This window comes from Erpetoichthys calabaricus, chromosome 7 (assembly GCF_900747795.2).
Source record: "Erpetoichthys calabaricus chromosome 7, fErpCal1.3, whole genome shotgun sequence".
Lineage (NCBI taxonomy): Eukaryota > Metazoa > Chordata > Cladistia > Polypteriformes > Polypteridae > Erpetoichthys > Erpetoichthys calabaricus.
In genome coordinates this window covers 83833147-83845868 of record NC_041400.2, presented here as the reverse complement: position 1 = coordinate 83845868, position 12722 = coordinate 83833147, and the positions used below count along the sequence as shown (strand labels likewise).

Sequence of the window (12722 nt, the reverse complement as noted above, 5' to 3'; positions counted from 1 at the left end):
GTGCAGTTTTTCCCCTTCATTGCGTCTTAACAACGACAGTTAAAAGCGAATAGAGCAGACACGCAGGCAAATAACACTGAATAATCAAAGGTTGCTACTTTAGCATTAGACCCAATGATTAGTAAATAATGGATTAAACAAACATTTAGAACACCTTGAAAAGTAGAATGAAAATCAAGATGAAAATATTGTTTAAAAGAAAAAAATACATTATTCCTATAACTGCTTGGTACATTTTTAATAAATAAATAAATAAATATATATATATATATATATATATATATATATATATATATATATTTTTTTTTTTTTTTCCCCCCTATACTTATTCTAATTTCTATATTGTTCCCAAAACGCATAACTTGGGAAATAACACATCACTTAATTAGCCCAGGAGCCCAATTAAAAACAAAAGCTAGTTGGAACAAAAACCTGCAGCCACAGGGGGTCCCCAGGACCAAGTTTGGGAAACACTGGTAGCTGCTCATTTTCTTTTTGCAACATTTTTTTTGTTTTTATAGCTAATTGTAACGCCTAACAAAAAGGTGTATCAGTCCCTTTGATTCCATCTTTGTGTTTCCCTAGGTAGCCTTGTTTTCTCTCCCAAAAATATGCATGTTTAGATAATTAACAAATATAGTTTGACCTTACAGGAGTAAAGTCTTGCTGTGTGTAAGAGTGGATCATATAATAGAAAAAAATAGCCCATCTCCTGTTTTTATTCGGGTATTGACAGAATAATACAACAGCAGACTTTTTTAAGTGAGTTTTACAAAGGATGACCAATACTAAATATTTCATTCTAATTGAAATTAAACTCTTATTGTTCTTAATCTACACTGTATTGATTGTGATATGTGCATTAGGATTTTTTTAAGCAGTTGTCAGAACAATTATTAGAATATTCGTCCCCATGCGGATGTACTCATAGTATATTCAAGAAAGTTTTTTTTAAAACATCATCTTTTCCAGAGTTTTCTACTACCTAAAGCTTTGTTCAGCGCTTAGGACGGATGGTGTCTCCATTATATCTCCTGTGGTAATGTGCCTTACTGGCATTACCTGTAATTAAATAAAATTTGTCAAGTGTCCTCTGCAGTGTTGAGGGGCATTTGTTTGGGATAAAAAAAAAATCTAAGTATAAAGAAAGGAAACTTGCCTTTTTCCTTTTTTATAGAATGCAGATAGACCTCTTCACTGACCTTATTAGCACCTTTTGGAGAGTGTCGCGGTAGGTCTCGGTAGAGTAGACAGTAGAGTAGACAGCCTTGCCATTAACCGGCCGGGATGGCATTGTCGCTCCTCCACTCCTGCGTGTGCCTCCCGCGACCCCATATCTCTAAAGGAGTAAAAGAAAGGGTGAAACGTCGTAGTATTAGTTTACCGCGGTTTAGAAAAGGGATCCCATGTCTGTAGTTGTCTGGGCAGTAGCTCAAGGGAAGGACTTGAAAATTTAAATGCTTACGTTAACTTAAGGCAGAAGCGCAGTTTGCGTCTCAAAAGCCAGCACAGCTATGCGCGTGCACGCCGGCTGCTTGAACTATTATAGTATTTTTGCAGGGCAGGAGACGCCACTTCTCGCAGACGTGTTCTCGTCATCGCGTGGTTGTAGAGAGATGACATAGGACAGCTTAATTGGTCAGCACAGAGGCGCCGAATATAAAAGGGACTCATGGCTGGTTCAAGGTTGGTTCCTTTCTGACTAGATCTTCTTGGGGAAAGGTACTCGGTAGAACAGCTTTTGAATTTACCAAGCATTACGGCTTGTGCCTTGTTTTTGTAAATATTTGTTCATGTATAAATATCTCTGGAGTAATTTTGGTGGAGGTATTTATTTGGGTTATGGTTATTGGTGCACTGTTTTTTGTTTTTTTTTGTATATAGCCACTATTTTTTGAGCTTCATTTACTTACTGTTTTTGTGTGTCTTTTGCGGTATTGGACTGTGTATTTATATTTAAATTCCGCAGGACATTATTTTTGTTAAGTGCACCTGTAAATAAAACCTCACTTATTTTTCAAAAACCCAACCCTTTTTGTGTCCGTGTCTCCCTGTCTTATACTATCATCCTGGTCACACTTGGTCCCACATACTAGACACCTAGAGTGTAGGCTGGTGTTCCTAATTCCCACTACACAGGGTGTCACATCTCCATTACCCTATGATCCTCTTTTCTCCTTTTTGTTCAGTTTCTCCTCTTTTTTGTCTTGGTAGAGTAATATATTGCTCTACTTTCCCCTATTGTATTATTAATAAGTAGCCTTTGTCAGAATGCCTAATCCCGCTGACTTACCACTGTGTATAAGGTATTACAGTATTTAACTTATCCCCACCTTCCCTTCTATACCTACTGTATAACATCAGGCAATTAGGTGTAGTAAAAAGACAAGCAGGAGTTAAGTTACACATAAAACAATGTAGTATTGATAATATTCATAAATAATAACAATATGCAAAGTACATTTGAATATTGGCAACCATACAACCTGATTAAATGGTGATGTATAGTTTCAGGCAGCACACAAACTTGTACTTATTTAAAATGTCTCTAGTTAAAGCATCATTCAGCTTTCTTCAGAACAGGCCGTGTACCTGTTCCAATATGGTTGCTAAACTGTGGTCTCCATTGTGTTGTCCTTTCAGTTCATGGTGTGATGGTCTTCATCAGTTGTTGGTTAGTAAGAGAGAGAGAATGTGGTTGAGCAAGCAGATTTATAGATTCTCTGTCCAACCCCTAGAGCCAATAGGACATCATGGTACTTAAAAGCTTCTGATCCAAGCCAATTCCAAGCAGCCATACTTCAGACCAATGGGGGAGTATAACTTCTTAAAACCTGCCACCCCCCAAGACCATATGTTAAAGTAACCTAGCTTCGTTTTGGGGGGGTTGAAAGACTTTAGCAGAGAAACACTCACCAAACTGATTTAAAGCACATCCCCCCCAACTCTGTCATAAAATTCAAAGAAACTCAGTCGTAAAGGGGGCAAACATGAATGCCTCTCACCAAAGTAACACTAAATTACATTGCTTTGCCTAAATTACAAATAGACATACAAAATATCAAGTTATATGCAAAATCTCACATCACAACATCCTCTCAGAAAGCCTGTCTTGCTTCTTTACTTTATGCCAAGTAAGGTTTTCTAAAAAATCTATACCCTTCATCTCTCAGTGGTCCCAGGACATCACATTGTCCTTTCCTTTTGTTGGGATACTTAATTTAAGCTTATGTGCAAGTTATAATAATTATTAAAAAAGAAGCTGCAAAGGAAAAATGGTTATACAAGACATACAGTCCCCTCCAAAAGTTCAGGAACAGCAAGCCAGTTCATTTGTTTTAAGACATTTATGTGTGAGATCAGAGGATCAATATGGGAAGAGAGATCAGAGTTTTAGCTTTTATTCCCTGATATTTACATCTAGACTGCTTAAGAAAAATAGAACATTTTGTATCAAACCACCTAGTTTTTCAAGTGAGCAAAAGTATTGGAACAGAATGTTTTCAACTAAATTAAAGTCAAAAACACTTAATATTTGGTTGCATATCCCTTGCTTGCAATAATGGCATAAAGCCTATGACCCATAAACTCCACCAGATTTCTTGTCTCTTCATTGGTTATGCATTTCCAGGCTTTTACCACAGCATCCTTTAGTTGTTGTCTGTTTAGTGGGGTTTCTTACTTCAGTCTCCCTTCAGGAGGTGAAATGCATGTTCAATTTGGTTAAGATCTGGTGATTGACTTTGCCAGTTCAAAACCTTCCATGTGTTACCCCCCAATGAAATCCTTTGTTGGGGTGGCAGTGTGTTTTGGATAATTGTCTTGCTGCATAATAAGATTCCTCCCTTTATATATATATTATATATATAATCCCTTAGTGCATAGGTTTTAGGAACTCGCTGCACTCTGGGAGAATTCCAAAGGACTGAAAAATGGCAAATATGCCATTATATAAAAAGTGTGACCTTGCAGATCAAGGTAACTATTGTCCAATAAGCTTGAAATGCATTACAGGTAAATTAGTGGAATTATTATAAATAAGACTGAGGAACACATGGCAAGAATAGGAGTTGTACAGAACAGGCAGCTTGGGTTCATACGAGGGAGGTTGCATTTTACTAACAATCCAGAATGCTACAAGGAAGCGAAAACGTGATAGGATCAGAGTGTTGCATATGATATTATCTATCTTAAATTTCAGAAGGTCTCTGGGCTGGGAAAAAAAAGATATAGACACACTTGAAAAACTCCAGAGTAGAGTGACTAGGCTGATTCCAGTACTGCAGAGGATGAGTTATGAGGAAAGATTAAAACAGTTGAGCCTTTCAGTTTAAGAAAAAGGAGATTAAGAGGTGAGGTGATTGAAATATTAAAAGTTATGAAGGTAATTAATACAGTGTATCAAGACTGTTACTTTAAAATGAGTTTATCAAGAACACAGGGACAGAGCTGGAAACTTGTCAAGGGTAAATCCACAAACTTAGGAAGCTTATCTGTGAATCACAAACCTCAAGCAATCATGGCATGCAAGTGATATGCACAAAGTACTAGAGTTGTCTGGTTTAATATATCAACCCAAATTCTATGTCCCAAACATTATGGTTCCCTGAAATTTGGGGTACCATGTACAAAAAGTGTTGTAATCTCGAAATGGTGTGAATGAAATGTTTGCTGTGTGCACTTCACAACCAAGTCTGAAGTGTTTGATTTGTAATTTTAAACAGTTCAGCAGAAGGGAAAATCAAGGAAAAAAACATCTTTCTCCCAAACATTGTGGGGAGGCACTGTAAGTGGATAGGACTGATGAGCTTTATTGGCTAAAGGGCCTGTTCTCGTATAAATCTTTCTAATGTTGTAATGTTTTTTGCTGCCATTTTTTTTATGTTGGCAGAAACATGTTATGTTGTGTATGTACACCCATACCATACAAAAACTGAGTGTAGCATCTCATTGGCCTATAATAGCTTCCAACATAGTGGTCATGATGTAGTGGAAGTTGGATGAGATACTGGCTGAGATATCCCTGACCTGTTGACTAGTTCCCTGAGAAGAGACAACAGGTAGTCAATATCGGCTGATGAACGCCCAAAAAAAGTCCAGATACATTGAAATGGCACTTCTAAAAGGGAACCAAAATACACCCATAAAATACATAATTTTTGTGGTTTAATATGTTTGTCACATTTTAATAACAACTCAGTGATATGAGGTATTATACACGTTGTCATTTAGCTTAGTGTTGCTCAACCAATGGGTTGCGAGTTATTATTTTTTTATACTAGTAGAGAGGGTTGTGAAGTGGGTTGTGGTAGGTCACTGCTTTGATAACTGTATTCCCCACCTCCCCCATCACTATGACAATCATGCTTGATTTACCAAGGGGGATCCCCATTTGCTGGATCACAAAGACATTTACTTGAGAAAAAGTGCATTACAGCACCTTAAAAGGTTGAGAAAGGAAGATTTAGCTTGTTTGGCTGCATTTCCCCACTCAGTCAAATCATAATTTTTGTTTTTGTTGTGGTTATTTGGTTGATTTTGTAGCTTTGAGTCTGCACTATAAGTGAAATGGTCTTTCCAAAGTTTGATTCCCTGGTTTAACGACTTTCCATTTGTGCAGCTAAGGCTCCCTGCTTTGATACAAGTCAAACATCCAGCAGTTTGGCATCTATGAAACATTTACATTCATTTGCTTAGCAGACACTTCTAGCCAGAGGACTTACACAGAAGGTCAGCATAATTAAACATCAGCCTGGAGACTGTTTAGGAAACAACTCTTACGGACAGGACTAGCTTCTCACTTAGTGTGTATTCAGTCATCCATTTTTTAACAGAAGTGTACATGTTCAATATAATATGATCAAGTTTTATCATAATTATTGTGTATATTTTTTTTTAGTTCTTAGTGACTTTGTACATTACCTGGCACACAAATAGGCTACCCCACTGTATTTCTTAAACATTTCGTGTTTTTTTCTTTCTCATATACGAAGTACAGTGGAACATTAGGTCATGCCCATAATTTGTTCCAAAACTCTGGTCGTAACCGGATTTGGTCGTGACCCGAAGTAATTTCCCCCATAGGATTGTATGTAAATACAATTATTCCGTTCCAGACCGTACGAACTGTGTGCAAATATATTTTTTAAAGATTAAGCACAAAAATAGTTAATTACACCATAGAATGCACAGCATAATAGTAAACTAAATGTAAAAACATTGAATAACACTGAGAAAACCTTGATCAGAGAAAAATAACATTGCAACAATGCACACTACAAACCGATTGCTGTAAACAGAAGTGAAGTGGAGGCTAAAATCCAATAGAAAAAAAGTCTTCATTAAATACAATGAGGTTAAAACAATGCCTGAATCAGTCTCTTTAAAAACAAGCCCGGTGCATTCTTTAACTGCCTTTTCGGCCTTACGCAGCCAGCCCTTTCTTTCTCTCTCTCTCTCTCTCGCTGCACAGAGAATGCACAGGAAGAGACTGAACACATGCAGAAATCATCGGCGCATATGAACCAGAAGGGAAACTGGCTTGTTCGTCACCCGAGTGTGTCGTCGTGAACAAATGCAAAAGTTTGGCAAACTTTTTGGTCATAACCCGATTTGTACGTGGTCCGAGACGTTCATGACCCAAGGTTCCACTGTATAGGGAAATTATTGGAACCCTCCAAAAATTCAATTTCGAAATTTTTTATGAATTATGATGTTTTAGACCTCCCTGAGTATGAAAATACAATTTTTGGAATTATTTCTGTGTCTGTCAGTATGTGTATGTAAGCACGATAACTTGAGAACGCTTTCACTTTGGTCAGCCAAATTTTGCATACAAGTATTGGGTACAAAACAGATTTCTATCAACTCTTGGGCTATTTCCGCTAACTGGAAGTGGTACTTTATCTTTTATTCATGCAGCTGCAGAGTCCGATTTATTCAACTTTACTTTTATTACAATTGTTCAATATATTATTAATTTGATTTGATTTGTTGTTGATGGTTTTTTAATGTACATAAAATAAAAATATAGTCTCTTTCTTGCAGTTTACTCCTCAAATATCCATCCCTATATCTGAATATACGAGGAAGTCTGGGGGAGACCACTCCTGATTTTTGAAAAATCTACTGTTAAGTGTGTGATATATCATAAAAAAGACAGCCATTGTTGTGAAGTGACTTCTTCTATGTTTGTAGTTATCTTATGTGCATTTTCTTAGATTATCAGTTTTGATTACTATTGAAGTTGTGTTCATCTTTCAGTATGGTCTGGTCCTTGAATAAGAAAGACATTTTTATGGTTAGTCAATGGGCCACAGAGTTTTGTGATTACTTTTATTAGAGCCATAGAGGAATGTGTGAATTGGCTCTTATGTTTCTATATTTTTTAATTGGTCATTTTCCCATTGTTTTTTTCTTCTTGTAAAGTTGTGACATAGTGGGTAGGGCCACAGGTCCTTCATTTTGCTTCCCACTGTAATTGTGATGGAGTTGATCCCATTGTCGGTTGACTTAGTACTGCTTTATTTATTTATTTAAATCAAATTTTATTAAAATTCAAAACAAGCACTTTAAAGGGGAATGTAAGCCATTCTGACAGGAGGTACAATAAAGTAAAATCCCATGCTCAGCACCCACCCTACAACCCCATAACCCAACCCAACTCTGCTATATTAAAATAAATAGCGGCAAAAAAGAATGAAGTTCTGATTTTTTTTTTTCCTCCTTATTGAAATGTGGACTAATCTCTTTGTTGCTTTATGGGGTGTTGATCATCTGAATTTTGTGCTAATTTAAGAATTACATCAAATCCGAGTAAAGTGATAATAAACATTACCAAGTCACTGTCTTTTCTACAACAAAAATTAAGAAATGTGATCTACTTCCCTTTGTAAGGAAACCATTACAGGGTACCTCAATCAACTGCGTCGAACATTTTACAAAAATCGACAAAGGCTGCAAAGAAACTAGGAGAACCCTCAGTGCCAGGAAGATGTTCGATGGTAGACTTCTTAGGCATAAAACCAGATTGCTTTGGTTGCTGGTAGGTGAGTAAGTGATCACGGATCCTATTGCAGATGGATGACCCTATCGAGGATCTTACCCGGTACCGAGAGCAGTGTTATCCTTCTGTAGTTGCTGCAATCCAGGCGAACACCTTTTCCTTTCCAGATTGGGACGTCAACTCCCGTTTTCCAGTTATTTGGGATGACACCCATCTCGCAAATGGAAGCAGAGATTGCTTGCAATGCAAGGAGGACAGCTTTACCACCAGCCTGGAGAAGTTCACCCCAGATACCACAGATCCCTGCAGCTTTCCCTACCCTCAGCTGGTTCACCACCCGTGCAATCTCTGTGAGATTGGGTGGTTCACAGCTAGAGAATCAACCTCAAGAACCGTGCACCCAGAGATGTCCAACATCCTAGCTGGAGGATCTGATTTAAATAGCTGCTAAAGTAGCCAGCCCAGCAGTTCACAATTGCAGCATCATCCGTAAGGATTGTTTCATTACCTGCCCTGACTGCGACTTTAATAGGATCAGATTCGGATGTGCCTGATGCTTCAATTCCTCTGTAAGCAGGACATGGGTCACTAGACCTTAGATGGTGTGTCACTTGCTCACTGATTCCTCTAACAAACACCTCCATATCTGCTATCAGAGCCCTTGCAGCCTTCTCTCTTAATTCCTAGTGCAGACAAGTGTTGCCATCAAGCCATGCACCGAGACTCCTCTCGATAATATCCATGTGCCTTGCAAGTTGGAACACTGGCAACACCAACATAACCCTCAGCAACCTTTCAGGGTCTTGTCACGGAAGGTCTCCCACATCACATTAGGATCAGCAGTCTTACTCAAGTCTGCAAGTTCCTCACACAAAGTGCGTGCAAGCTCATTAGAAACAGCCTGATCTTGGAGTCTGGACAGTCTGCACCTACCATTCTCCTAGTAGGTGATAGTCAGCTGGATCTTCAGAGTAGCAACAAGAAGTCTCTAGTCAGAATTCACAAACTGGTTATCAATCATTTTTATCAAAATGAAAAATATTTACTCTATATTGAATTTATTGACTTTCTCATATAAACATAAATGGAAAGAAACATAGCTGCAATTATTAAGAAATTATGTGAAAGTACAAAATATGCACTGATCACTTTTCTAGATTTATAGATGAAATCATTAAATATACTTTAATTTTTTTTTTAACTGAAAAATGGTAATTTGTAGAAATGAAAAATCTGTAGTAATTGACATATGCTACTTAATATTAGTAGCAATGACTTTAGAATTGTCTTCTAACAATAATGTGAATAACATACACATGCAACAAATGGCTACCAGGTCTTTACCACTTTCATATCATATCTCACCTTCCACCAATCCCCTTAGATAATTTAAATTGGTTACAGAACAGTAGCTGTTGCATCAGAAGGCATAGGACAATATTTGCATCACAGTTAGACTTGGTATACCACTGGATTCAGTGCTAAGACTAATTCTGTTTTATTTATATATGTTGACAATACAAGATGTATTTCAAAAAACAGCATTTTTCATATATTCATTTCATTTGATGATGAATGCTAAATGACAAATTTATTTCTTGTTTTGAGTAGCTGTTTTACCTACTGATGATGACCTAGTGGAATCACCCAGTTTTTTTTTCCTCCTCCCATTATTTACAGTAATCTGCCATATGGAGGGCAGTGGGAAATGGCCACAGAAAAAGGAAGCAATCCGCCGGATCAAGGCAGCATTCCATATTCGACTAGCTGAGCTCCTAAGGCAACAGTATGGCCTAATCTGTCGTCCTGCTGTTAATGCTTTAGATGTTTATAAGGTATAAGTAAGTTCTTTACATTCTTTCTTATATTTGAATAGAATATATGTTGTCATTAATTCAAGTATTTGTCTGAATAAATCTTTTTTTGTGCTCTGGTTCAATGTATTTTTTTAGTTCTTTTTTTAAACTTTCAACCAGATTATCTAAATTGTGCCACTCTTGCATTGCTAAAAAAAAATGCTATTTCTGACTTCTGGGGAGTATTCCTCAATGTAGAACGTAGCAAGTAAGCCTTGCTTAAATCCAGACGCAGCGGTTATCTATGCCTGTTTTGGTTCCACCAAAGAGGATTAGGGCAAGTCGCACTTAGTAACAGACACATCTGAGCGGCATGTCTTAGCCTGGTCCATAGCAGGTTAAAGTGAAGCTTAGTATAATGTGGATTGTGAGTTCATGAAATTCCCATTCAATGAGAAAGAAAAATTCAATTTTTTCATGTAGCATATCTAATGTTGCAGAATTCTCATTTAAATTAATCTTGCATGTTCATTACAAAATAGTAAAACATTATAACCTAAACCAGGGGTAGGCAACGTCGGTCCTGGAGTGCCACAGTATGTGCAGGTTTTTGTTCCAACCCAGTTCCTTAACGAGAACTCAATTATTGCTGATGAAGCACATATTGCTTAAGTGACATTTTAATGCTTCATTTTAGTGGTCTCGTTTGTTAAGGTTCTCCAACCTTAATTGCTTATTTCAATCTTAAACTGCTGCATTCAGTGTTTTAATTGCTCCTTATTAGCAATAAGATGTAAAAGACAAAGCAGCCAGCAGTTCTCCAGCTAGCTTTTTTCCAATTACATCTGTGTGTGTTCATCATGCACGGTTTGATTTAATAAAACACTTAATAGAAAAATGTGACAGACTGAAAATGATCTGTTTTAGGCTTCAAATCATTTGGATGATATCCTTGGAAAGGAAAAAAATCTACGATATAAAAGCCTTACATTGCACAGACTAACAAGCCATAAAATTAAATAAGGTCTGAGATTGGCAATGATTGATTTCTAATTAAGCAATTGGGTTGGAATGAAAACCTGTAGCCACTGCGGCTCACCAGGACCGACATTGCCTACCCCTGTTTTACATCTTATTGCTAATAAGGAGCAATTAAAACACTGAATGCAGCAGTTTAAGATTGAAATAAGCAATTAAGGTTGGAGAACCTTAACAAGTTAGACCACTAAAATGAAGCATTAAAATGTCACTTAAGCAATATGTGCTTCATCAGCAATAATTGAGTTCTCGTTAAGGAACTGGGTTGGAACAAAAACCTGCACATACTGTGGCACTCCAGGACCGACGTTGCCTACCCCTGACCTAAACTATCCATTTAAAATGAGCAATATTCAGATAATGTCATTCATTACCACTTTTTTTTTTTAAGTAACATGATGTTTTTAGCATATATGATGTTGCTGCATTTTAAGTTGTATAACTTAATTCAACATTTGTTTCAAAGAGGTAAAACATTCAAAGCTATGCTGTTTATTAAAAAGAGTTTAAGTGTTTGAAGTTTATAATGTTCACAAACTAATAATGACATTGTTTAGTTATGTAATGAAAAAATTCAGAGAAATGTACTTAGGCATTGATCTGCTATACTGTAGAGTGCCTTGCAGCCTCTCTAGCTTTCTTAATAGCAGATGCATGTTATTATTGATCAACTGTTTTGTTTTTTTTTGATCATCTGCTGAAAAGTCTGCCACTGTCTCGGTTGCATGTTTTTCTGTTTTATGACAATTAATTAAAACTCCCATAATACAACCTATCTCACAATGGTTTGACACTAAAAGGCACTGGTACTCAATCTGCCGATAGTGCACTATCTTATGTGCTTTTTGAGCCCGGATGGATGTCTGCCACTGTCTCTGTTGCATGTTTTTCTATTTAATGACAATACAATAAAACTCTTTAACCGATTAATGCTGCAATACACAATAATGGTATCACACTAAAAGCCACCGTTACTCAATCTGTCGATATTGCGCCAAACTCTGTGCTTTTTGAGCCCTGAAAAATGTTATCAGTGAATAGTGTTATAAGGGCTACTTAAATCTCATGAATGTGCACATAATCGTGGATTACTGAAGCCCACTTTGAGTTAACGAGAAACACTTTGCATTTGTGGAACCAAGTGAGCCCTGATTGGAAAATGAGTTTTATACAAGCAAGGCATACTTGGCTAAATCTCGATTTTATAAGCACACTTAATGGAATACCCCCAAAGTCTTAAATTTGTGTTTTTAGCATCACTACATCTACAGTGTTTCAACTTTTATACTTTATGTAGTATAGTATCTATCTATCTATCTATCTAATTATTACTTGTAAACAAGTTCCAAATATGTGAGTTATCTAACCATGTTATTTCAGCTTTTACAATACTAAGCATTGTTGTTTTGCAGGACGGCTTTGTATTCCGTGTGCAGGTTGCTTATCACCGTGAGTCACACTTTCTGAAGGAAGGTTTGACCTCAGATGGGATGGTACATTACTGTAACGCAAAGGAAGCATTGAAGCTGGAACTGGAGACTGTGCACATGCCATTGTTGACAAATGTGCTAAATGGGTAAAGAGGCGGTTTAGGGGTGGGAAGGGGTGTCTGTGCTTGGATGGTATCTGCAAGAGAGGGGTCTAAAATAACATTTATTAATAAGTGAGTGGTGTATTATGAATATGTTAAGCTAAGCCCCTATTGAACCAGAAGGGATAAACAGAATTAAAGTCTACACAGATTCCAGACAAAATACAACTACGAAAAAGGCTGGTTATAATATACCTTGTTTGACCCTTGCTGACCAGCAGCCTTAGTATATATTAGGCATTCCCCAATTGACTTTGGTATAGGCTGGTATCAGTGAGTTAGGTGGAATGTG

At 37.1% G+C, this 12722-nt stretch overlaps 1 protein-coding gene across 1 annotated transcript in view; it reads left to right on the top strand.

Moving 5' to 3' along the window:
* The window catches only part of LOC114644736 (nucleolar protein 6-like), a 225268-nt gene that overhangs the window by 43002 nt on the left and 169544 nt on the right, over nt 1-12722 (top strand). The window contains exons 6-7 of the mRNA XM_051930096.1: nt 9686-9840; nt 12252-12415. Of these exons, the coding sequence (XP_051786056.1) occupies nt 9686-9840; nt 12252-12415 (319 nt within the window). The remainder of the gene's footprint in view (nt 1-9685; nt 9841-12251; nt 12416-12722) is intronic.